We start from the raw sequence: 26,040 nt of genomic DNA on the forward strand, positions 1-26,040 counted from the left end.
CTGAACTCTGTCTGTATATAGTTTTAGACTTGCTTGTTCCAATAAACGCTATTGAGTTGCCTCAGAATGCATCCTGCCTCATCTTTCGGCCGAAGGGGAAGAGGCAGAGCAGGAGAAGGAGAAAGGGAAGGGAAAAAGGGAGGAGAGGAGGAAGAAAGTAGAGAAGGGAGGGAGGGAGAAAAGAAAGGGAAAACAAGGAGGTATTGCAAAAGGAGGAAGGAATGGTAAACAAAGCAGCCCAAACGGTACATCATAACTTATTAAATGAAATAATAACTGTATAAGAATGATAAATGTAAAGAAGAATAGCAATTATGTGAATGCATACTTAAAATGGTATGTAAGAGAATAAAAAAAATTTTTTTGAAAAAGAGAGGGCTGTAAAGCACCATGAAGCGGTATATGACTAAGTGCTATTACTATTATTTGGTTCAATTTGGGCATAGCTTTCTTGTGTAGGTTGGAGTTTGGCTAGCGTTACCTCTAGATCCGTTATTTTTTCCTCTAGTAATTTACATAGTTTACATTTAAGAGAGGTATTAAATTTGCAGCTCCAGCTGCTTGTTGCTTTCTCTGCCAGCTCTATTCTGTCTTTTCAACCTTGTTCCTGCACTGGTCAGCTCTCTTGAACTGCTGCTCAGCTTTCTGATTGGCTCAACTCCACTTTCTGGTCTGTTCCTCTCAGCCCTCCACTCACCTCCACCATAGCTTTCCCCATTACTCTCTGCGCTGCTCTCGGGCTCTAGCTCACTGCATTGCCCCTTGCTGCTGTGGTTCTCCTCCCTCCTGCACTGCTTTTTGCTGTGCAGCCATGTGTCTCCTGTTTGTTGGTCTGTTGTGCCAGGACACTGCTTCCACCAGCAAACAGGATCCCCTGGATGCTCCACAGCAAGCTCTCCTCTCCTATCCTCTCCACCTTCCTGCTCTGCTCTCTCACCAGCTTTCCTCTTTATTCTTTGCTGGTCGGTTGCAGGAACTGGCATGGCTAGTCTGGTGAAGAGAAGGACCAGGGGAGACATGGTAGCAGTCTTTCAATACTTGAGGGGCTGCTACAGAGAGGAGGTGGTCAAGCTGTTTTCCAAGGGACCTGAAGGCCAGACAAGGAATATTGGATGGAAACTGAACAAGGAGAGATTCAACCTAGAAATAAGGAGAAACTTTCTGACAGTGAGAGCAATCAACCAATAGAACAGAAGTTGTATTCAGAAGTTGTAGGAGCTTCATCACTGGAGGCTTTCAAGAAGAGACTAGTTTGCCATCTGTCAGAAATGGTGTAGGAGCTCCTGCTTGGGCAAGGGATTGAACTAGATCAGCGATGGCAAACCTTTTTTGGCTTGCATGCCATAAGTGGGGAGAGCGCAGGGGGGTCGTGTATGGGCGTGCTGCACCCATAATGCAATGTGTGACCCCCCCAGTGCGCATGCGCGCACTACAGACACTCCCCCCATTTTACATGCTTTTTTCCTCCTCCCCAGGCTCCACAGGCTTTATAGGAGCCTGAGGAGGGTGAAAACAGCCTCCCCCGCCCCCCTGGGTGCTCTCTGGAGTCACTTCCGGTTTGCTCGGAGGGTCGTTTTGAGCGCTCCAGAGGCTTCAGGGACCGTCTGGAGGCTTCCCTGATGCCTTCGGAGTGCTTAACCGACCCTGCGAGCAAACCGGAAGTGACTTCCGGTTTGCTCGGAGGGTCGTTTTGAGCACTCCAAAGGCGTCAGGGAAGCTCATGAAGCCTCCGGAGGGCCTTGGGGGTGGGTGGGTGGCTCTTTTTGCCCTCCCCAGGCTCCTATAAAGCCTCTGGAGTCTGGGGAGGGCGAAAAATGGCTTTAAAAATGGTGAAGTCAGTTGTCCAGCGCGTGCATGTGCGCTGGCTAGCTGACAGGGCAGCGCCTCGCGTTCCCTGACAAATGGCTCCGGTGCCACCTGTGGCACGCGTGCCATAGGTTTGCCATCACTGAACTAGATGATCTACAAGGTCCCTTCCAACTCTGTTAATCTGTATCTGATGCTTAAGAGTTAGAGCAGATACTCAAACCACTGGTCTATGGTCCTCCCCTTCCAGCTACAGGCGTCCTTTCCCAATTGGCATCTTCCCCATGTATTGAGCTGTATTACACCTCCCTGACATTTTGCAGTGGGAATCCAACGCATCAAAGGGGACTGCTGAAAACTCGCTAAGTGCCCTTGGACAAACTGTGCCCAAATATAAAATGACGTTTTATTTCCTATTGTTTTGCTTGCTCGTTGCTTTTTCTCCTTTTCCGCTATTTTTCGTTTTTCTTTTCGTTGTTGCCTCTCGTTGGCTTCAGCCGTCTTCTAGTCTCCGCAGCTCCAAATTCACGAAGCATAGCCAAACACAACAATAATGGGAAGCTTCATTTCCTGAGGGAATTTTTTTGTCCTTCAAGAACTCGAACTGCACAAGCAGAAACCAGTCTCTCGCTGTTTTGCCTTCGTCTGTCAGGACACGGCTATCACCGCTGCCCCACAGTGCCCCCTGGTGGCCACGCGATAGAGCAGCAACAACCACCGCCTCCGCCGCTGCCGTGCTGAGCTCTGGCCAGGCGGGGCGGTTGGTTGTTTTTCCGGCCTCCTTTTTAGGCTCGCTGTGGGCTGGGAAGGGTGTTGGATGAGCGGCTGTTTGCGGGGCAGCGGCGGGCTACGTCAAGGCCGGGCCCGGGCTCTGGCCTTGTTGCGCGTGACCACTGTATGACGCTACGCTTCTGCCTCTTGGAGGCCTGGGCCGTGCTGAGCTGAGAAGGAAATAGCAGCTCCCAGTGGACAGAAATGGGCGCTGGGGGCCGCGCGGCCACTCCCGTTTCTGGAAGGCGCTTCTCTGGTTCTTGCTGCTCCTAAGCCTGATTACCCGTCGGGCGCCTAGACAACCGCCGGCCCCGATGGAGACCCCAGTAGCGGGAGTGCCCGTCACGCTCATCATCAAAGCGCCCAACCAGAAGTACACGGATCAGACCATCAGCTGCTTCCTGGACTGGACCGTCGGGAGACTGAAGTGCCACCTCTCCAAGGTGTACCCCAGTAAGCCGGTGAGCCCCTCGCCTTTCTTTTAGCTCCTCCTCCTCCCGAGTCCCCGGACGAAACAGAGCAGCCGGTGAGGTTCAGGAGATGCTGACCGAGAAAAGCTGCTGTGTGGAAGGAGAACGCTTTATGCTTTGGGGCTTGCTTTAGTTATGCGTTTGAAAGGAGTATAGTGTTCTAAAATGGAGTTTTCACATCGTCTCTGTATTTGAGCAAGCTTTATTTGCTACATTTCAGGGTTTAAACTTCTGCAATAGTCAGAAATAAAAGATAGCATTCCTATTGGTATCCCATGGGATCTCAATGCCATTTTGAAGTTATCTGCTCTACCTGCTATTTCCCAAACAATGGTGTCAGATCTTGGCATAGTACTAACAATTAGGCCTTTCTCCCCTCATTCCCCAAACCAAAGTGTGCCCCAGTAAGATTGTGTTTCTTCATTCAGTATTCAACAGTGGGCTCACTTGTTGCTCATGTTCGTTTTCTTGAGCCCAAGTATGCATTCCAAATGTTGGTCACTTCTCTTTCTCTTAATTACTAGATTACATATACTTTAATTTTAAATGCATATTGTCTTTAATAGTGCATAGTTTCCATTATGGGGATTTAAAGAAAGCCATTCCTATCTAAAATATACATACTAAGTCACACGTATAATACAACTTTGTGTTATAAAAAAATAACTACAACTTGACTACTATGTCTGCAGAAGCAAATCTGTGTTTTCCAATAATTGTACAATCTGCAAAATAACCCCAAGCTTCTAAATAGTTATGTCTAAAAATATTTGTTGCAATTAATTCTCTAAATAGTACTAGCTGAGCCACCAAAATTGCCTCTTGTAGCTTTTCATCCTACTTCTCTACATTATTGCAAATGTTTTTGGTATTTTTCAATTTTAAAATCTTATTATGTTATAAAAAAAGCTTTGTTAACCTGAGCTTTATGCTCAAATCATATACATATCTCCAAGAAAGTGATCATCATAGTTCTAGTTAATTACACGATTGTTATTATTATTATTATTGGCATTATGATCTTTGTTCAGTCATGAACTCATCCATTTTTAGACCATCCATGTGGTCCAAAAATATGTTTTTGCTTTCCTGCATTAGAGTTGTTGAGTATTTTGAGATCTCCAAAAGGATGTCTTAATAAATAGCTCTTCCACTTTCTGGGATTGCATAATCACTAATCACATGATCCCAGAGGGAAAAAATCATACTGTTTAAGTGTTGTAGTAAGGCACTATGTTTGAACATGTATTGGTCTGAAATAACTTTTAAAGATTGAATCCAACTACTGCACATTTCTACCTCCATCACCTACTTTATTTTTAGAAATGAGTAAATAGCCACTTTCTTTTAAAGGTGTCTTTTCCTTTTCATAATACTGGAGTGAATACAATTGTCTCACTACTCTTTTTATCTCGATTCATTTTATTTGAGATAATATAAGTCAGTCAAATACAAGATGTTCTTGATTTTTCTGCATAGGTTCTTTGCATCAACTTGTAGAGAATAGATTGTTGCATTTTTGCTGTAAGCCTTTACAGACTGTGTTTGAGCAAACTAATATGTTTTTGCTACATAATTTGTTTTCTAACATTTTAAATAGATGAAAACTCATTTCCAAGGCTTCACCTGCACCTTCTTGTAGTTCTACAAGCAGTTCAGAGAAATCATGCCTGCTCTGATAGAATGTAGTGATATCTTGAAATTATTTATGAAAATGAAGCCTGATTTCTCTCCTATGTTATGTTTGCATTAAAATAATCAATATTTAGTAGTGACAAATATGAGTACTGCTTTCTAAAATATACTGTGAACTATTATAACTTACAAGGTTAAGAATTGTTTGCTTTAATCGACAGTAAACCAAAGAAAAGTGAAAAAACAATAGTTTTTTGTGGTTGGGGGGTTTGTGTGTGTGCCTTCAAGTCAGTATTGACTCCTGGAATCTACTAGTTTGTGCAGTTTTCTTGGCAAAATTTTTGGAAGTGATTTGTCATTTTCTTATTCCTTGAGACTGAGAGAGAGTGATTGACCAAAGGTCTATCTGACAAAACTAGAACTTATATTCCTCCAGTTCCCAGACTGGTACCTTATCATCTAGTAATATGCTTCCTGATTTTTGTTTAGAATTTATATATAGCACACTATAGTACATGGTTTCTTGGCCCCGGATTTTGTACACATTCTTTAAATGGATTTGAGGTACATTCATTCAAAAATCATTGCATTATGATGCACTGTTTGGGCTAATTGAAGGTTACAAATTGACAAACAGGAGAGCTTTTGTCATCTATAGATAAACATCTTCCCTTTGAGGTATGTTATTTGGAGAGATTCAATAGTTCTGAATAAGACTTATTAAATATTATTTATTTCAGCAATACATTTGAATCCCTTCTTATCACATACATACTGAATGATAGTGAAACTCACATTTGGAAGCTCTGAATCATATTAATATTCTTCACTAAAGAAGCTAAGTATGTCAAAATAAAGACGTTAGTTTAAAAAAGCACTGGTAAAAAGCTGATTAAAGCATAATTATAGTGTTGTGACACAAAGCAATTAGTTGTGACAATTTATTATCTTATTTCCTTCTAATTTAGCAAGACCAATATTTATAAATGACAATAATTAGTCAAGAGATATCACATTTGACAAATAAATTACTTAAATGTATGTTCACTTTATTTATTAAAGCTGATTGGATGAACTATTCCATGACTCGAAGTCATAAAAGCATTTTTGTGTATTTGTGTTATTAATGGGCATGTAGATGGAAGCTTTAGACATCATTTGCACATATTTCAAATGTTCAATGTAAGATAATATTAAACTAAACTATTAATCTACAAATATTGTTTGCGGGTCTAATATAATGCTTCTGAAAAGGATTAATTCTTCTTTGTCACATCTCTTAGTCTACAAAGGATCAGAGATTGGTTTATTCTGGCAGGTTGCTTCCTGATCACCTGCAACTGAAAGATATTCTCAGAAAAGTAAGCTTTACCCAATTACTATATTTTAAATAAAATATATCTAAATAAATCTTTTACTTAAATTGTGATTTTAAATATTGTTAAACTATGTGGGAATTGTTACTATTATAAAATGGAGCAATTCCAATGTTGTATGATGAACTACAGAATATGCTGACTTTGCTTACAATATGAATTGATTATCTGTTTTAGAAAATTATTACTGTGATAATTACTGTATATTTCTAAGTGTACACATACATGAGGTTAGCTATTTTATGTATCATAAATATGAGTGTTAAATTTGTAATACTTCCTAACTATTTTATTGCATTGGTTAGATCTATTGCTGCTCTAATTCTGAACAATTACAGCCTTTTTCTAATACTCTCTCCCTGTAATTATTTATTGATAAAGAGGAGATTAAAATTGATGACTGTTGCCAACAGCAGTATAAATTTAGGAGGAGAAGCAGTGATTAATGATGGTTCACTGGGACTGATGGAAGAAGAGAGAACCTGTTGATTGCCTGCTCTCCAGAGTGTAGGTGGAGTCAATCGATGGAGCCAAGGGGATTAGTGTTCTACTTATCGTTTCTATTTCAGAAATACTAGAACAATCCATATGGAAAATAATATTTCTCATCTTACTCAGAATCACATATGCAATTTGTTGGAACAGCACAAGGTCATTTGATAATGCAGTGAAGAACAAAATCTAAACACCATTTTTATTTTAAAAATTGCTCAGAAGAAAGTCTTAAGCAAGTTCCAGGGATTTATTTAAATATAGTTTAGGTACATAGACAGGCAGATAGGTAGATAAAATGTTTGGATTTTGCTTAAGACTTTTTTTGTCAGGTCTAGCAAGTTATAAAGCAACACTATTCTCAAATAAAGTAACAGAGAGGACAAAGCCTAAATTCATAATATTGGGAGAGAAATATTTGGAAATCTACATTCCTGTACTCCCTATGATAGAAATCCATTGTAGATAAATGACAATTTATTATTTCTTTAAAAATTACTCTGAATATTTATTTGAAACTGGATAAAACAATTGGAAGATGGAGTATAAATTTAGGATATGGGGTGATCCTGATATTAATATCAATTCTTTTTCACACGTTTTTCTGACCCAGAGACTGAAGAACCCCTCAAGCCTCATTGTATAGGCAAGTAAACTGGGATGTTCCTTGGTATAAAAATGAGAGTGGAATCATAGTCATAAACAGATCACTAGATCTATTTTTCTTGAACACTCAGGAAAATAAAATAGAGAATTATGATTTACATAAACACACGCAGACACAGAATCTTTCCTTATTTTCTCCTTTCCCTTTTTCCTTCCTCCCTTCTCTTGCTTTTGCTTACTTGTTCTGTGTTTTCTCTTTCTGATAAGGAAGAGAGCCAGCCAGCCGAAAGAGTACTGTGTGTACCTACCCATTGCTGTGTGTGCTGGGCTATTCTTTGAAAATGAAAACTAGATGGTTAATACAAATACTATAGCTGGAATGGTCATAATAAACCTGTCTACGTTTGGTACTCATTGGCTGAATTAACTAGGTCAGATTAAGACCTAGAAATTGTATTTGCATAATTTGCAAGCTTGAGTTTATTTTTTAAATCATAGTTTAATTTGTTCTGCAAATCCAACATATTTTCTTAGAGTCTGTACAAATGTAGAAAATTGTTTAATTCAGTAATCTGTTCAGTGTGTTGTGCAAACATATCTACTGTACTAATTATATGACTACTTACACGATGATTGGTATTGCTAGTCAACATGGATTTAATGTGAAAGTAGACAGCGCTAAAAATAATCCCTTTTATTTTAGCAAGATGAATATCATATGGTTCATTTAGTATGTTCTTCACGGACACCCCCAAATTCCCCAAAACCTGATACTGTTAGAGAAAGTCATGAGTCTTCAGCATCTAGCAACAGCTTGGTAAGTTATCTTTGTGTGAGATGTAATCATTTAAGTTCTATCAATAAATAAATGCTATTTTAATATATTCATTCCTACTTATAATAGTGAAATTATGATAGTACTGTTGTCAGAAAGGGATTATATCAACTATTTTGGCCATTTGATGAATTAAATGAGGCATAATAAAAGGTTTCTAGACTGCATCTTTTAGAACTTTCTAAAAATACAAAAAAATGTGCAAGTACTATTCCCCATCCTTCCAAGAATATACATAATGTTTGGAGATAATAGATGATAGCAAATCTCTTACAAAGCATTTACGGATGTCTTGGTCCCAATATAGATAGGCTGACATGGCAATCATATTGTGAGTTCTGGATTCATGATGATGTTTTCCGATTCATAATCTGCTTACCTTTTATAAAGCTAAAATAATACAGTGTGTACTATTTTAGCCAGCACAATATTCTATTAACTTTTTTAAAAATGTGTGAGATGTATAAAGATATTCTGGGCAAGGTATAAACTGCTATAAGGTATAAAAATTGGATTACTAATAGGAAGACGCTAATGTCCAGTATAAAATATTAAACTAGTTTTCATTGTATTTTGAAGAACCAGCACTGAATGCTTTGCACATATAATTCAAACTATTATCTGCATTTTAAGAGTTCAGAACATTTGGGATCAATATCTCCTTCCCCATCTCAAGAAACTGTATATACAGCTGTCAGTAATTCTGAAGATGTGCGACATCGCAACCTTGCACAGACACAAAATAATCAAATGCAAAGTCATCCATTTTCATATCTTCTGCAGGGGTAAGTAGCATATACATGATTTGAATCTTAAAGTTCTATTCAACATTTTATAGTGCAAGCAATATAAGCAAAATAATACACAAATCAATGAAAATGTGTTAAAATAATAAATAAAATAAAAGGAAAAGAAAAAAAATACTTGACTAAAACTAATATACAATAAGAGCATTCACTGTATCTCTGCCTGTCTTTCTATCTTTGCAAACTATTCTTCCTTAATGTTTACATCAGGGATGTCAAACTTGATTTCATTTATGGTTGCATCAGGGTTGTGTTTGACCGTGTGTGTGTGTGTGTGGCTGGGGGGGGGAATGGCTAGTTTGAAGTCATTTGTGTCGGGAAGACCTGTGGTGGCCCAGGCACGACTGGGGGATCCATTATCTCCAGGAGAGGGAGAGGAAGTCAGAGAGAGCCCTAACCTTCACCATTCCTGTCAGGCCATGAGGAGGACCCTCAGATGGTGATGCAGGCTTTCCAGAGCCCTAGGCAGCAGAAGGCAAGCACCCAACTTGGCCATCGAACTCCTTGGGCACCAGCCCAGCCCTGCTTCCTTGAGGGGTGCCCGCTGCACTTACCTCCTCGAGGCTGCTGCTGCTATTCTCACTCTTCTTGGCCATGTTGGTCATGGTGTGTGCGGGAGGGCAAAGTATGTGGATCAGAGGGAGGCCCACTCACTCGCCACACAAGGAGACCCGCTTTGTAACCAAAGCATCCTCAGCGATAAAATAGCAGACCACCAGGAGAGATTAGGAGGAGAAGACAAGGGGATGGCAAAAGTGGAGCAGGGCTGCTGGTGGCCAAGCACTAAGGCAGGCCCTTCCTCCCTTTCATTATAATCTCCCTCCCTCCCTCCCTCCCTTCCTTCCTCCCTCTCTTTTCTTTTCTTTTCTTTTCTGTTTTTCCTTTCCTCTTCATTTCCTTTCTTCCCCCTTCCCCTCTTTCCTTCTTTATCCCTCCTTGCTCTCTTCCCAACTTTCCTTCTTTTTCTTTTCTCTTTTCCTGTCCCTTCTTGGATGTTCAAATGCAAAAGGGGAAATATTTCTCCTTTTGTTTTGCTTTGCTTTTAGTTTGTTTTGCTAGCCCTCTGCCAATGAAAACGGAGCTCAGGGGGGCCTTGTGTCCCCTCCCAGGGCCCCATTTTTGGCCACAATGGCCTCCTGCAATCCTCTGCCAGAGAAAACAGAGCTGCAGAAGGCTGCAGGAGGATGTAGCGGCTGAAAATGGGGTCTGGGGGGGGACATGCATGGCCACCCTGAGCTCTATTTTCACTGGCAGAGGGCTGCAGGAGCCCATCATGGCCAAAAATGGAGCCTGGTAGGCTTCTTGAGCACTGTTTTCATTAGCAGAGGCACTGTGGGCTGGTCCTTTGCTGTTTCCTGCGCAGCCCTATGTGCCAGATTTAAGCACTTTGGGGGCTGGATCAGGCCCATGGGCGTTGAGTTCGACACCCCTGATTTATATCATGCAGTGTCTTTCGTACCAACGGAACAGAGTATTTGCAACTCAGGTTTAAATTGTTGAGTCCTTGGTGCTCTCTGAGCTTGATGGTTTTCTTGCAGATGTTTTTCAGACTTCTCCCCTCCCTTACTTTAACCACAACTTTGTTTCTTTTCACCATGTAAATTTTTCTTTTATATGATTTGTTTTGCTACTTGATCCTCCTCCTTTCTATCTATAAAATCAAACTCTCTTAAGCACAGATAATTTTCAATCACATCCCTTCAAAATTAATTAGTTCTATATATTATCTCTTGTCATTCATACCCACTTCCACTTCCACACAAATTCTATGTTTCTCCTGACATACCCAGCTTTCATTTCTGTATAACAATGTGAGAACATAGTTCTACCTACATTTTGGCATTCATAATTGACCATATTTAAATCATGATCTTTCTCTCGATGTGTAACTTTTTCACTTCATTTTTCTTGTTGCATGCTAAGCTTTGACTATTAATTTTCTAGTTGCATCATACTGCAAAGTCTTCAGATTTTCAGCCAATGCATAAAAACATACCAAAAAGTACATTCATATTTCTTACCAATATAGTTCTAATGTTAGCATAACTACCTCATATATATTTATTCATATGTAGACAATCCTCGACCTATAACTACAAATGAAACAAAATTTTCTGTTGCTAAGCAAGACAGTTATTAAATAAATTTTGCCTCATTTTATAATCTTTCTTGCCCTAGTTGTTAGGTGAATAACTTCATTTGTTAATTTAGTAATATGATTGTTAAATGAATCTGGCTTCCCCATTGATCTTGGCTGTCAGAAAGTTGCAAAAGATGATCACATGATCCAAGGACATTGCAACCATCATAATTATATGCCAGTTGCCAAACATCCGAATTTTGATCATGTAACCATGGGGATGTTGCAGTAGTCGTAAGTGTGAAAAATAGTCATAAATCACTTTTCAGTGTTGTTGAATGGTCACTAAATGAATGGATGTAAGTCGAAGATTACCTGTATGATTTCTGTAAATCTCTATAACAGTATGCTTTCTTTTAATTGTTATACATTTTTAAAGATCTAAAAATAATCTCATTGCACATCTTATGTTTTGTATAAAGCTACACCGACTTTCCCAAATTTTGTTCATTGTTGTGTTTTGTATACTCAGTCAGAATTCTGCCAGATTCTTTTTCAGTCTTACTGAACTAATCACCTTATAAGTTTTTCACTCACATATTTCCCTTTGTATTGCAGAACCGTAATGGTATTGTTCCAATAATCAGATACCATATTTCTTATTTAATATATTAAATGAATTGCATCACCACTCCTTAAACTAATAAACATGTGAATATTTTAACATTTTGTCACCTGTACCAACTATACTGCATTTATAGCTTCCTTTTCATATTTTTTAAAAGATGCCAGTATTTACAGCATTAGTTTCAATTCCACTCTTTAATATAAACTATGTCATCTTCATTCAAATATCTAAAATATTTCTTCCAATGTTCTCTCCTTTAGTTATTTATAAATATTTTCATCATTTTTTTATACCTTTTACTCTGTTGGAAACTTAACCTCTGCACTCATTTCCAATGTTCTTACTGGGCCTCTTATTGTCTTTTAAAATTATTATTGTTATAGATCTAGAAAGATAATGCCAATCAGTGGTGGAATTCAAATTTTTTTACTACCGGTTCTGTGGGCATGGCTTTGTGGGAGTGGTGTGGCTTTGTGGGCATGACTTCGTAGGCATGGCTGTGGAAGGATACTGCAAAATCCCCATTTCCTCCCCACTTCTGGGGGAAGGTTACTAAAAAATTCCCATTCCTTCCCCACCCCACTAACCTGCTTTCCAGCTCCATTCTCCTATTCAGGGAAATGAAAGAAAATCGGCTGGGAGGCATCAGGGGGCGGGGCCATCTTATTTGCCGGTTCTCCGAACTACTCAAAATTTCCGCTACCATTCTCCAGAATCTGCCAGAATTGGCTGAATACCACCTTTGATGCCAATTCATACTCTCTAGAATGCATTTTGGTTATTTCATAAGTAAGCCTATATCATCACCTCTCTGTGTTTATTTATATTACACTTCACAAGATCAGACAGTTTTTATTCCAATCTATTCTTTTTTTTTTTTTTAGTTTTGCAAATTCACAGTCTACTTTTCTTTCATTCTTTTCAGATGATAATTTATACTTTTTATCATTTACTTCTCTGTCATTCCAGGTACAATTTTCTATACATTGTGACCAGATATGTTCGTAGTTTTTGATCTCTGCTACCCAGTGCTTCAGTCATTGAAAGGTTTTGTGTTAATTCTTTTTAGTAAACTACAAAAGGCACAGACTAAAGTACCAGCCATCTTTATATCTATGTCACGGGTCCCCAGCCTATGGGCCACAGCCCACCACTTGGCTATGGCCATTTGCAACCAGGCTGTGGGAATGGGGGGGCAGCACCAAACATGCATGCAGCCCAACTCGTGTGAGCAACAGACTCCGGTGCTTGCAGCCACACTCGTGTGAGCAGCAAACACGGGTACTTGCAGCCCCACTTGCGCAAGTGGCGGGGACGTGTGCCCACTGCTTCCACAAAAGATGTGTGATTATATGTACATGTGCACCTGCCCCTCACACAAATCCATCCCCTTTTCGCCCCTTCTCCCCCCATCAGCCCAGAAAGGTTGAAGAATGCTGATTTATGCTACATTCAATCTTCTCTGCTAATAATAAGAATAGTACCAGGCAATTTGGGCACATTTTGGGCAATATGCCACAATTAGAATCAAAGTCTAATTTTACTCCAAGGATTTTCATGGTATTCCATGCAGGCTAGCATCCTCTAATTTAGAAAATACCTTGCCTGTATTCCGCCAATTAAGAGTTATATCCAATATACTAATATATGCTCAGGTTGCAAGTCACATTAAAACATCTTACTATGTAAAACAGGCCATGTTAAAGAAAGGGAAATAACTTCTAACAATCAGATATTGCAAACAATTGGAACAATATGTAATTATTTGGGGGAAATTATTTCTTTATCTCTCATTTTACAGAGAATGAATCTTTTAATAACAACTAAACATATTTTCTTATGGAAGGTTCTATATATTTAGAACATATAAATATTCAATTAAACAGAGAAAACCAAACTGAGGTCTTTAATTTTTCTGCATGTCCTTAAACAGAAAAAATTATGTGATCCAGAAGATACAGATGTAGCTATAGATATTCCTTATAGAATAGAAAAGTTTAAACTGCATGGCAGAAGATAATGGATTAAAACACAACCTCTTTTAAGAATTATGAAGAATGCAAGAAAATTTGATCCGTTACACTGAAGGCCCCTGAAGTCTATGAAAAACTGAGATTGCTATAAAATCTAGTGTTTTGAAACTCAAAATAAATAGTTACAATTTTAATGTTTTCTTTGCAAAAAAAAATCGGTTTGTCTCCTTATACCACATATTATTCTACTTCTACACACTTCTAAGGAGGCCAAATAGATTTTTGGAGATAATATTTTTCCCCAACTATTTTTAAATGACTACTATTGATTCTCTCTTATTACTAATATTTGTACATCTCCTGAGTCTGAGTACACAAAGATTAATGAGGTCTCCTGTGACACTTTGCAACCAACTTTCTTCTAGAATAGAATTCTGGTATGATGCAATATTATTGCATCAACGTGCATTGCAGTGAATCCTGTTGTTGCCTTTAAAAAGAATGTATAGCATTGTCATTGTAAAATTTTTAAAATACGTATGTTAGATTTATATGTTCGTCATTTCTGGGCAGAACACCAGCCTACATACCGTATTTTTCGGAGTATAAGGCACCCTTTTTCCTCAAAAAGAGGCTGAAAATCTGGGTGCGTCTTATACATTGAATACAGCATTTTTTGCCTCCTGAAGCCCCGCCCTCTTTATCAAAATGGCTGTGCATAGCCTTATGAAGGCTTTCAGAGAATTCCTGAGGGCTGGGGAGGGCAAAAATAAGCAAAAAATGGGCCATTTTTGCCCCCCCCCAGCCCCCAGCAGCACTCTATAAGCTTCCATAGGCTATGCATGCAATTTATTTTGACAAAAAAGAGCATTTTTTGCTCTCCCCCCCCCTTTCCAGGAGCACTCTGCAACCCAATCCCCCAGGCTATTCATGCCTTTTATTTGAAAAAAAAACCGGGGCTGTTTTCACGAAAAACTGGACATTTTTCGGAGGTTTTCAGAGTGCAAAAACTTTTTTTCCCTTTTGGAAAGCTCTTTAACTAATGAAAATTACATTGATCAAGTGCTGTGCTAGCAGGAACAAAGTCTTAAGGTTTGTCAGCGATTTTCTTCTCCAGCACATGGATAAATACACCTGGAAACATCTACCTACCTACTTACTCTCTCTCTCCCTCCCTACCTACTGTATTTCTCTTTCTCTATCCCTCTATCTACCTATCTACCTACCTACTCTCTCTATCCCTACCTATCTACTGTATTTTTCTCTCTCTCTTTCTATTTCTCTCTCTATCCCTCTACCTACCTACCTACACACACACACTCTCTCCCTATCTACCTACTGTATTTCTCTCTATCCCTTTACCTACCTACCTACTCTCTCTTCCTACCTACCTACTGTATCTCTCTCTCTCTCTCTCTCTCTCTTTCTCTCTCTATCCCTTTATCTACTTACCTACCAACCTACTCTCTCTCTCTCTCTCTCTCTCTCTCCCTATCTACTTACTGTATTTTTCTTTCTATCCCTCTACCTACCTACTTACCTACCTACCTTTTAAAAAAAATTGCCTCTTCAAAACCTTGGTTAAACTCCAGTGCGTCTTATACTCCGAAAAATACGGTAAATTGAAGTAATGAATAAATAAATACAACCCAAGAAACAATAGTGATAATAACTGTTACTATTTTAGCTTTTCTCTTTGCTAACTAAATCATCATCTTTACTAGTAAATCATTGTATGTAAGTCTGGTTACATTTTTAACATAATGTAACACAATATTTTGCTAAGTTATTCTGTTAAGGTGTTTTATTTTCTTGAAAGCATAATATAATTACGTTATACACACTTTTTGGGATAAAGTATTATTATAATAAAAAATGAAAATAATTTGTTTCCAGGTTACTTACATTATAGTTTTTACTTAGTTATTTAACCTAAATATTCCAGAGTAGCTTTCAAATATCAGAAAGTTTGCCTCCTAGCTTTCAAATTAAAAACATGACACTCTTAGAAAAAGTTGATGAAGAAGGGAACAACAGGTATAGCCATAACTTCTTAAAGCAACTGTTGAAGCCTTTGATGTGAAGGGAGTTAGTGAATGTGCCAGCATTTTATCTTCCAGAATTTATATTGACTTTTCTATAGAAAGAAATGGATAATCGTCTTTTCTATTGGAGATTGGTTTGTAACACGTTAAATTTTGTGATAGTATTCAGTTCTTTTAAACTTATTGCAGTCTTCTACATATTTGCTAAACACCTGGTATTATTTTTTTTAAAATTACAAACCATGGGGGATTATGAAATTATATTATTTTTAATATAACATTCTTCTTGTTCATTCTTTTCTATGTAAGATTTTCCTAAAATAAAACGGGGGTTTATATTTATTTGGAGGAAGTATGATAAATCAATTATTGCTCTGATTTTATTGTATGTTTTATCAGTTACGAACTACCTTAAATTCTTTGATAGAGCCATATACATTTTGTAAAAAACAAATACTTTAACTTTGTGCCTACCCAAATCTGGGCTTCAAAAATCCCAACTACCAGAGGGAAGCAAAGAGATATACAAATGCTTATTCTTTGTGTACCTGAATTTCTGCAGCTCATATATTTTATCTATCTGTACCTCTGTTACATAAAGCAGAGATATATAATTAAATTTCAGTGTGTTTCTAACAGTGTAGATAATCAGTTTCCTGTGCAAGGAATATCAACTGGGTGTCCAGTATATCCTGCTATCAGCCCTCTCCAGATATTATGGTGGCAACAGATGTATGCACGTCAGTATTATATGCAATAGTAAGTATAAATAGAACATGATTTTAATTAGTAATCAGATGGAAGATTGATAATTAAAACAAAGACTAGATTGATTTTTTTAATAGATTAGTTTTAACCAACCAATTTTGAAATAAAAATACAGATTTGTTAAAGCACTTACTAGAATTACTGAGTTATAAAACTTGATTATTTAAGAGTAGTTTTATGTTTGTTTTGGTGACTGGTTCAGAGATATGCTTTATTATAGACAAAAGTTATTACAAAGTGAAAATTTCCATCCCTTAGACTGACTGTATTTTGGGAAGAATTTTATTAGAAATGCAAAAGAATACAATGTTAAGACACACTCCCATATTTCCAGTTTCTTTTTAGGTAAAAATTTATCTTACCTGCACATTTGTGTCAAAGGGGAAATCACTTTACATGCTTGAAATTTGTGATATTTAGTGGCATAATTAACATTATTCATGATAATTCAATGAGATTGAAGAAAAAAATAAGTTTTGCTGTACCTCCTCCTTTACACCTTCATATTCCTTCCCTGACCTTTACTATGTTTCCTTCATGAGCTGTACACCCTCCTCAGTTCCCACCCACCCCTGGAGACACACCACCATCTGAAATTCTCATTGCAACTCCCTCATATCACCACACATTCCCTTATACCCTCTGCACCCTTCTGAATCTCATCACACCTCACTCACATCCTTATATACCCTCCCTGAGCCTGTCTACACCTCCCTGGCACCCACATGCACACTCCTTCAGCCTTGCTGTACCCTGATCCAAATATATCTTCATTACTGAACAGTGAAAATTCTGCTCCTAATTGCCATTATACATTGAGCATTGTATAATTTCACTGTCCATAATTTCAGTATTTCAGGCTGATTCTTATTTTTAAAATGCCTATTTCAGCTACCAGTGCGAGATAATCTTATTTCATTCAGGGGAGAGGGGTGCCTTTTTTACAGCAGCTGATTTAAGTACTATGATGAGATTCTTTTACTGCATATTATAGGTAGCTAACTAATATGCCTTACTTTTGAGAAGCTATTCATTATTTCTGTTATAGTCAAGCTGCACTTTCAGCACAGGCAACCCTCAGTCCTGAGTCTACCAGTCCTCCAGTTCCGGAGCCCTCAAGTTCTGATCATGTTCCTGCAAATGAAGCCCCAGCAGCTCCAAATGTAGCTCTACAGGAGAACAGACCTATAAATCAAAATGTGCAGATGAATGCTCAAGGAGGCCCAGTTATAAATGAAGAGGACTTCAATAGAGATTGGCTGGACTGGATATACACATTCTCCAGAGCTGCTATTCTTCTTAGTATTGTATATTTCTATTCATCCTTCAGTCGCTTTGTTATGGTGATGGGAGCTATGTTATTAGTTTACCTGTAAGTAAATATGATATATTTATATCATAACATAATTTTGTGAATTTAAATTTGAGAAACTGGAAAAGTTTGAACATTATATATTTTGTTGTGAACTTCATCAATTTACACTCCCCAACACTCACTTTGAAAACAGATACATGGATTAGTCTGCAGGGTTTTTAAAACTTTTCTGTTATACAGTTAAACAACTTACTATTTTATGAACATGCTGTAAATGCTACAGTTTTTTTTTCCCATATGGTCTACATATGGAGTATTTAACCAGTGTAGCACCATAACCTGCATTTAAAACACTCCTAAGATTAGTTTAGGAAAATCAGTGCATCTAAATGCATCTTCTCTTCCTGGATAATTGTATATTTAAAAAGATGGCTGCCTTTTTTTTTTTTGAACAAAAATTTTATTGGTTTTACAAAATTTTCAGGAAAAAGGGTAGTGGAAAAGGGTACAAATTATGGCAGCTACATTGTGAGAGAATGGCACCCCCCCCCCCCCCGACTCTCATAGTTTTCACTTGTTAATACATTAATATATTAAGTAAAATACTACTTAACAATTTTTTTTGACAGCATATTTTACCTTGTATCTTCCAGTATTTTCAATCTATTTTATATCCAACAGAAAAATTCCCTGTATCAGCAATTGCAGTGTTTTTCTAGCTCACTTTTGTGATCTAAGTTTTCTCGATGGTGTCTCTTCTCCCCCCCCCCCCCCCACCAGCAAGGCTCTGGCACCTCCCGTGTCCTGCGTGTCCTGTGTAGTATCAACAGCTTTATCTAGGAGAGCATTGTTTTTTTCCATGAAGGCCTCCGCCTCCGTGATTGTATTAATTCTAACTCTGCCACCCTCCCAGAATATCAACATCCCTTCTAGCAGAAGCCATCGAAACCAAACCCCTTTTTCAAATAGTTTTTTCGCTAAAAACGAATATTTTTTTCTTTTATCTCTGACTTTCTTTGGGATTTATTTCAAGATGACTATCTCTCTCTCCTTGTATTTTAACGTTTGCCCCCTTTGCGCACTCAGAATCTCATCTCTTGTAGTCTTTCTAAGAAATTTAATATGAACCTCTCTTGGAACATTATGTGTTCTAGCATAAGCTGAATTGACTCTATAGATCAGGTCAATATCCCACCCCAATTGCTGTTTGTCTTTTTTGATGTATTCAGCCAGTAAGTTTGTCATAATCTCCCTCAAATCTTCATTATCAGCCTCAATTACATTTTGAATTCTAAGGAAAAAAGACATCCTTTCAAATTCTATTTTTATCTGGTGGTTCTCAAGTTCTTGGTTTCCTCTCTGGACCCCCCTCACCTCCCTCCTCATCTCAGCCGTCCCCTCCTCCAAAAGTTCCAGTCTCTGTGAATTTTGAGCCGTTCGGTTTTGGTTCTCTCTGAGTTGTTCATTCATTTCTTTCAGTTGATTTTTCAATTCCTCCTGCCCCTTTAAAATCTTTTGAAGCATCTCCTGGGTTAGGTCCTCCTCAGGGGGTTTTTGTAATAAAGATGTTAATGTCTGTTGTCCACTGGACGTTGAAGACGTTGGGGCAGAGCCAGCAAAGCCTGGTTTCCCAGGTGGGGGTCTTTTCGGTGCCATCTTAATGAAGAAGAACTCAGCGGTGTCTGTGTCCACAAAGTAGAATGGCAATAATGAGCAGAGGGTAGCCGAGAGGGATCACGAGGCAGGGAGTCCAGACAATAGTAGAGACCTTTTCTATAGTTCAAATCCAGACAATAAAATCCATCAGTCCAAGTCCAAGGTACAGTATTTCAAGAGATATTTCTGGGTGTCACGGAGACAAAGACAAAATGCCAGCAATTTCTGTGGGTGGAGTCAAATCTCAAAGAGCATAAAGACAATGGAAGTGTGCCATCTTGCCTTGCCTTGGGATCAAAAGGCAGCAAACTGAAAGTTTTCAAAAGTTTTCAAAAGAAACAGATCATCACTTCTCTTTCACAATTGCAACAGGGTATTCACCTGCTTGCTTGCTATGAGTGTGATTTCATTTTAAAACTCTCCCCCCTCTCCTCCAGGGGCAGAGAGCAATCCAAAGCCGCCCATTCAAGGGGGGAAAAATCCCCCTCCCTCCAGTCACACTTCCCAAAAGCCGATTGAAAGTTTTTTAGAACGCTGTCAATCCTTCACCAAACAGTCAAAGAAGGGAGTCGGGGGTGGTGGTGTTTCCATCTCACCACCTCGCAGCTGCAGCCTTCAAAGTGTTAGATTCGTCCGGCAGCCCCGTTGCGAAAGCGCGCAGAAGCAGAGAGCTCCCGCGCACCCCCTTTCGCCTCCTGGTGCCTAGGGCAATGCCAGGAACCCCCCCGCGGCTGCCGACGACACCGGGGACCCCCAGCTAGCCGCCCCCTGTCTTGTTAGCAAGAGATATATATTTTTCCTCATACAATTATCTAAAAAACATAGTATACTTTTGCTATTGTATCTGGGTCATTTCAACTCGTGATTATTCTGCATAGCAGATGACATCCTTTCTAACTATTCTGTAATACTAGAATCTGTAAAAATAATTGTGAATTTAAATATGAAAAGGAACCCTAAAAAGACTGTATGAACATATAGGTTTACAACGCATTTCTAAAATTTGAAGAAGTTAATTGGAATATCTATCTTAAAACAGAAATGGATCATGAACAAAATAAAAACTATTCTACCCATCATTATATAAACTAATTCTTCCAGTAACACTTACTGGTGGAAAGGCAAACCATGAAAGTCTGAGGGATGAATAGTTTGCCTAAGTTTATCCGTTGAGTTCATAACTAAGGTGAGAATCCTGGTGCTATACATTAGAAAATCCATAAACTGAATTCAGAAGGATCTCCTTGATCTTAATCCCAAAGTGTACATAATTGTCAAGCATTCAGTTAATTATATCATTTTATTTTAAAGTTTATTTCTATTTAATATCTTAAATGCTTATTTTAAAAATATATAAAATTTATGTGATGGAATGTACATCTGCAGGAGCAATGGGAGAAAATTTTGGCAACACAGTTTTTTTTCAGAGAGAGGCCTGGATTAAGAGGCTGTGCAGTTCCAAGCTGGATGGGTGGCGGTGGTGGAAGAGGTTCAGGATAGCCACAACCTACTATCTCTGAAGATACTTCTAGTAGGTTAGACAGTTACAGCTTTAGTTTGGCAAGACACTGTCCTTTAGAAGTAAGCTATTAAAAGATTGAACTCAATTGGATTTTGCTCTATCACGGAATCCTGATGATTCAGTGTATTTTTATATATTTATTTGTTACTAGACAAACTCCTGACCCATTAGGTTATCATTTCAGAGATATTTCCTTACCTAAACAGAGATTCAGAATGACCACCAGTGGTCAAAAATCAATTCCAGAGCAATGTCTTACTTCCTCTTGGCTTCCCCATTGAATTTTCTTGTGGGAAACTAGCAGTGGGTGTTGGACATCTTCCTCCCCTCCCCTCCCCTCCCGCTCCCTCTCTTTTTAGTGGTTTTATACAAATTTAATTATATTTAAATTCACTGAAATCTACTGAACTTTTTAGTTTACAATACAATCTAATCCATTGTTCAGTAAATATAAATATTTTTCATTTCTGAAATCTGATCAGTAAGTAACATTCATAATATTTACAGTGAGTTGTCATGTGCTCTTCTAAATTAAAACAGAAATATTAGTGCTTCTACATGTTCATTTTATATGTTACATGTACTAAAAATATATATAATTGAATAATTTTAACTTTACATCATGAAATTATATCCAATACATTTAATCACATTCAAAAATATCTATGTATCTGTCTCAGGAATTCTATAAATTGTACTCCCAACGCATCTGGAAAGCACAGTGATGGGGAAGAATGAGTTAAATGCTATTAGTCTTAACTGATTCATTATTGTTACTTTATATTATTTGCTGATCTAAATATTTTATTTCATTTTAGTAATTTTGTCAATGTCTTTTATAAAGGCATCAAGCTGGGTGGTTCCCATTCAGGCAAGAAGGAATCCAACAGCCTGCAGCAAACAATGCAGATATAAACCATGATGGTCAAAATGTTAATAATGCAGGTCTTGAAGAAATGGTAAGTGATGAATTAAGCAACACTACTAATTTTAAATTTAAGAACTACAGTTTTGTGAGAGTTCAACTCTAAATTTTAGAAATAAAAATAAGATGATTTAATGCATGCTTAATAGGGAATAAGTTTTACTAAAATCAGAACTGAATAAATTTATATTACATTGCAATGTCTGATTATTCTTTACAATTTATAAGCATAGTGTTGATTTGTGTATGTTATCAAATTTGCAAAGAGGAATACATTATATTGGTATCTAGATAGAAAGAAGGACACGTTTTCCAATAAACTATAGTTTACAGTAGTTCTGTTAATACAAAATTACATTAAATAATTAACTCAGGTTTTTTTTATTATATATAAAGGAACGTCTCATGGATGAAGGTATTGAAGAAGATAGTGGTGAAGACATTGGTGATGTCAATGCAGAACAGCCTCCTGGATTTATGGCTTCCGCATGGTCTTTCATTACCACTTTCTTTACATCCCTCATTCCTGAAGGACCTCCACAAGTTGGCAACTAAGCAAAGAAGGAATTACTAATAGAACATGGAAGTTGACTCTGGGAGAGTGGTATTTTAAATATCATTATACATACATGTATGTATGTATGTATGTATGTATATGTAGATATGTGTGTGTGTACACACATGTGTATGTGTGTGTATATGTGTGTATAATATATAATACACACACATATACATACTGTGTATATGTATTTTATATGTATAATACATATACACACACAGTATAAATATTCTGATCGTGCTGTACAAAAATGTGTTTTTTTCTTTCAGCTTTCTCATGCTAATGAATAAATTAAGCAGAAATGGACTAGTAAATTCTTTAGAAATATTTTTCTGTAAAGAAGAAAAATGTAAAAATTGGTCTTTCATGTTTTTGTTTTAATTGTATTAACTGAGGGTAGGAACCTGTAACTGGTGTGAAATGCCTTTTCTTCGAAGTGTTATTAAATTACAAATCTTACCAATAATAGTAGAAATAATCTTCTTTAGAGTAAAAAAAAAACCTTGTGTTGGAATCTTTGTCATTTCTTTTTTTTAAAATTGTATATTAAAAATGTATATTGTGCTTACAGTTTTTAACAATAGCCTGCCTGTGGCACATTCTCTAGGTTTTCCCACTTTCCTCATGATACTAATAATAAAGCAGCATTTTGAGGATAATAGATAATAATTGACTGCATTACAAACATTTAATTGATAAGAAAACTATTTTAAAAATAGTTCAGGACACACAGATGAATGTAAAAACTTTTTAAATTAAGTTGTAGTATTGAGGAAACTAATCTGCAAGTCTTCAGTATTAATTTGCATGAGAAAGGTTCAATTTCTGATACAAATCACAGAGAATGTTGTATACATGTTAACTACTGTATATTATTTATAGCAGCATAATCTAAATTACTGTTCGCATGTTGTTGTGATATTTGGGAGTTGGGCAGACATAATAGATCCAGAGGCTACATATATCAAAATGAATAGCATCAATAAAAGAGAAAATGTGTAGTTTAGGATTAAAATGAGGAGATCTCTGTGCATTCTGAGCTTGGTTGTTTTTAAGTCAGTCTAGGACTAATAATATTACCTAGTTTAGGTAATGAAATGTTTGCAAGAAAACAACCAAGCCCAGTGAGCACCAAGGATATCTCAAAATGAACAATGCTAGGTGCAATAGTAATTTATTTAAAAATCAATGCATATAATAACCTAGAAATACAAATAAATAATGTATTATGGTAGATTTCATGATTTTTCAATGGTTGGCCTATACCCGTGATGGCGAACCTATGGCACGCTTGCCACAGGTGGCACGTGGAGCCATTTGTCAGGGCACGCAAGGCGCTGCCCTGTCAGCTCAGTTCACCGTTTTTAAAAGCCATTTTTTCGCCCTCCCCAGGCTCCAGAGGCTTTATAGAGCCTGGGGAGGGTGAAAAGAGCCCCCCACCCACCCCCAAGGCCCTCCGGAGGCTTCATGAGCTTCCCTGACGCCTTCGGAGTGCTCAAAACGACCCTCCGAGCAAACCGGAAGTCACTTCCGGTTTGCTCGGAGGATCATTTTAAGCGTTCCGAAGGCTTCAGGGAAGCCTCCGGACAGTCCCTGAAGCCTCCGGAGGGCCTCGGGGGGGGGCAGGGGAGGCTCTTTTCGCCCTCCCCAGGCTCCTATAAAGCCTCTGGAGCCTGGGGAGGGTGAAAAAAGCATGTAAAAATGGGGGGGCGTGCCTGTTGTGCGCGCATGCGCATGGGGGGTCACGCATTGCATTATGGGTGCGGCACACCTGCACACGACCCCCCTGCGCTCCCCCCACTTGTGGCACGTGAGCCAAAAAAGGTTCGCCATAGCTGGCCTATACCAAGGGTCTGCAACCGTAAACCCTCAAACAGCCATTTGGACCTGTTTCCCATAGAAAAGAAAACGCGGGAGCCACAAAACCTGGGTGGGCATGGCCAACTCTACATCACTCTATCCTTCTCAGTGACATGACACCCTGGCCGTGCCTATCCAGATGGTCATTAGGGCAGAAACCTGGTTGTTAAACACCGGGAGCCACAAAACCCTTATGACATCTAAAAGGATGTCAAATGATGTCTCTCCCCCCCTCCCCCCCATATATCTCACCCTGCCTCTCTTTCTGTATTTTTTCTCCCCCCTCTCTTAGTATCTCTCTGTATCTCTCTCATCCCCTCCCTCCCCCTTCTCTATATCTCTCCCCTCTTTGTATTGCTTTCCCTTTTCCTCTATCTGCCCATTTCTCCCTATATATCTGTTTGTCTGTCTGTTTATCCTATCTATCTATCTATCTATCTATCTATCTATCTATCTATCTATCTATCATCTATCTATCTATCTATCTATCTATCTATCTATCTATCTATCATCTCTGTCTCCCCCCCTCTCTCTCCATGTAGGCCTGAGGCCTGACAGTATCTCTCTCCCCGGCCCTCTCCCCCCCTCTATGAATCTCTCCCTCTTTCCCCCCTCTCTATATCTCTCCCCCTCTCAACCTCCCTCTCCTCCCTTGTCTTTGTATCTCCCCTCTCTATATATCCCCCCCTCCCTCTCTCTCCCCCCTCCTCTGATTCTGATTCTCCAGCATTTCATCCAGGGGTTTTGCTGCCCGACAGACTGAAGCAAAAAACAGTGGGCGGCTACTTCCAGCCTTTGTTGGTGCTGGGAGCACCTCAGACCCACTAAATTTCACTGCTGCACAAGGCATGAGAACAGCTGGCAGGCCATTAGGTGCTCTTGCAGCACCTTGCGCAACACAACAAAATTTAGCGCGCTTCACAAAGTGGGAGACTTGTCCCCTCCTCCCGGGACTCATTACAACTTGAAGCACAATGTGACCCTGCTCCACTCACCCTTAGCAACAAGATGAGTGTGGTGGACCCAGATCAAATCTCTTCTCAGGTCAGGCGAGTAGTGAGTGGGAGGGGAGGGGCAATGGATGGGGTCAGCCAGTGGTGAGATCATCCAGAACTGCTGAAAAATCTAACTACCGGTGTGACAGGGAGTCGCAGGAGAGGGACGAAAGAGCTGCATGGTTGCTGATATCCAGCCTATTCAAAAAAGTAATTCATTATAAAAGTCTCCAATTGAATGATTATGATGTGCCATCAAGTAATCAGTTGTTAGCAACTACAAATTTATGCAACTGTGTTTAAAATAGGACAGTTTAAGCCTGGTGATTTACATCTTAAGTAAATTCATACTTTGAAAAAAAATTGCTAATATTCCTTAAAATGCTAATTCTAGAAGACATTTTAATCCATTAAGTATAGCTACAAATATCAAGACTGTCATTAAGTTGGCCCTTGGCGCTGCAGATGCCATTAGATTCTTGATTTTTTAAAACTGCCTGCTTAAGATGAATTTGAGCGCCTACTAATTTTGATGGCAAAAGGCAATTCAATCCTTTCCTGGCCATTTTGGGTTATCTGTGAAAAAAATAGTTAATGGCCATAATGATCACTGTTTTGACATTGCACAGAAACTTTGCAAAAGATAAGGCTTTGGTTCTTCCTCTCCATAGGGACTATGACTGTATGTTTTTTTAAAAAAACAATTTTATTATTATTTTTTGGTTACAAAAATAAACATTCCATCTTTCCTTATGCAGTGTGCCATCTGGATACAAACATCTCTGTGCAGCATCGTTCCTCTTTTGCCACATCTTTCACATTCATATTAACATTATTTCCCTATTATAATATATTGAGCATTTAAATATTATGGAACTTTTCATTTTTCTTCTTTTATCTTCTAGTAATAATATCGT

At 38.4% G+C, this 26,040-nt stretch overlaps 1 protein-coding gene across 2 annotated transcripts; it reads left to right on the forward strand.

The window, feature by feature from the left end:
• The first annotated feature begins 2,555 nt into the window (after positions 1–2,555).
• Positions 2,556–22,851, forward strand: HERPUD2 (HERPUD family member 2). 2 transcript variants are annotated; one of them, XM_081933352.1, is made up of 8 exons: positions 2,556–3,038; positions 5,966–6,043; positions 7,860–7,973; positions 8,625–8,776; positions 16,163–16,282; positions 17,340–17,663; positions 21,603–21,743; positions 22,106–22,244. In XM_081933352.1, the coding sequence occupies exons 1-7, from the start codon at positions 2,892–2,894 to the stop codon at positions 21,697–21,699; spliced, it is 1,032 nt and encodes a 343-aa protein (XP_081789478.1). In that variant the 5' UTR covers positions 2,556–2,891; the 3' UTR covers positions 21,700–21,743; positions 22,106–22,244. The 2 variants fall into 2 exon arrangements, with proteins under 2 accessions (XP_081789478.1, XP_081789477.1); XM_081933351.1 differs by having other exon boundaries at positions 2,570–3,038; positions 21,629–21,743; positions 22,106–22,851.
• Positions 22,852–26,040: the final 3,189 nt, after the last annotated feature.

The sequence above is a fragment of the Natrix helvetica genome (assembly GCF_964273705.1).
Source record: "Natrix helvetica genome assembly, chromosome: Z".
Classification (NCBI taxonomy): domain Eukaryota; kingdom Metazoa; phylum Chordata; class Lepidosauria; order Squamata; family Natricidae; genus Natrix; species Natrix helvetica.

Coding starts and splice junctions, on each gene's coding strand:
- HERPUD2 (XM_081933351.1), top strand. CDS start 2,892: ATGGAGACCCCAGTAGCGGGAGTGCCCGTCACGCTCATCATCAAAGCG. Junction 17,664..21,628: donor GCTATGTTATTAGTTTACCT/GTAAGTAAATAT, acceptor TCTTTTATAAAG/GCATCAAGCTGGGTGGTTCC. Junction 21,744..22,105: donor ATGCAGGTCTTGAAGAAATG/GTAAGTGATGAA, acceptor TTATATATAAAG/GAACGTCTCATGGATGAAGG.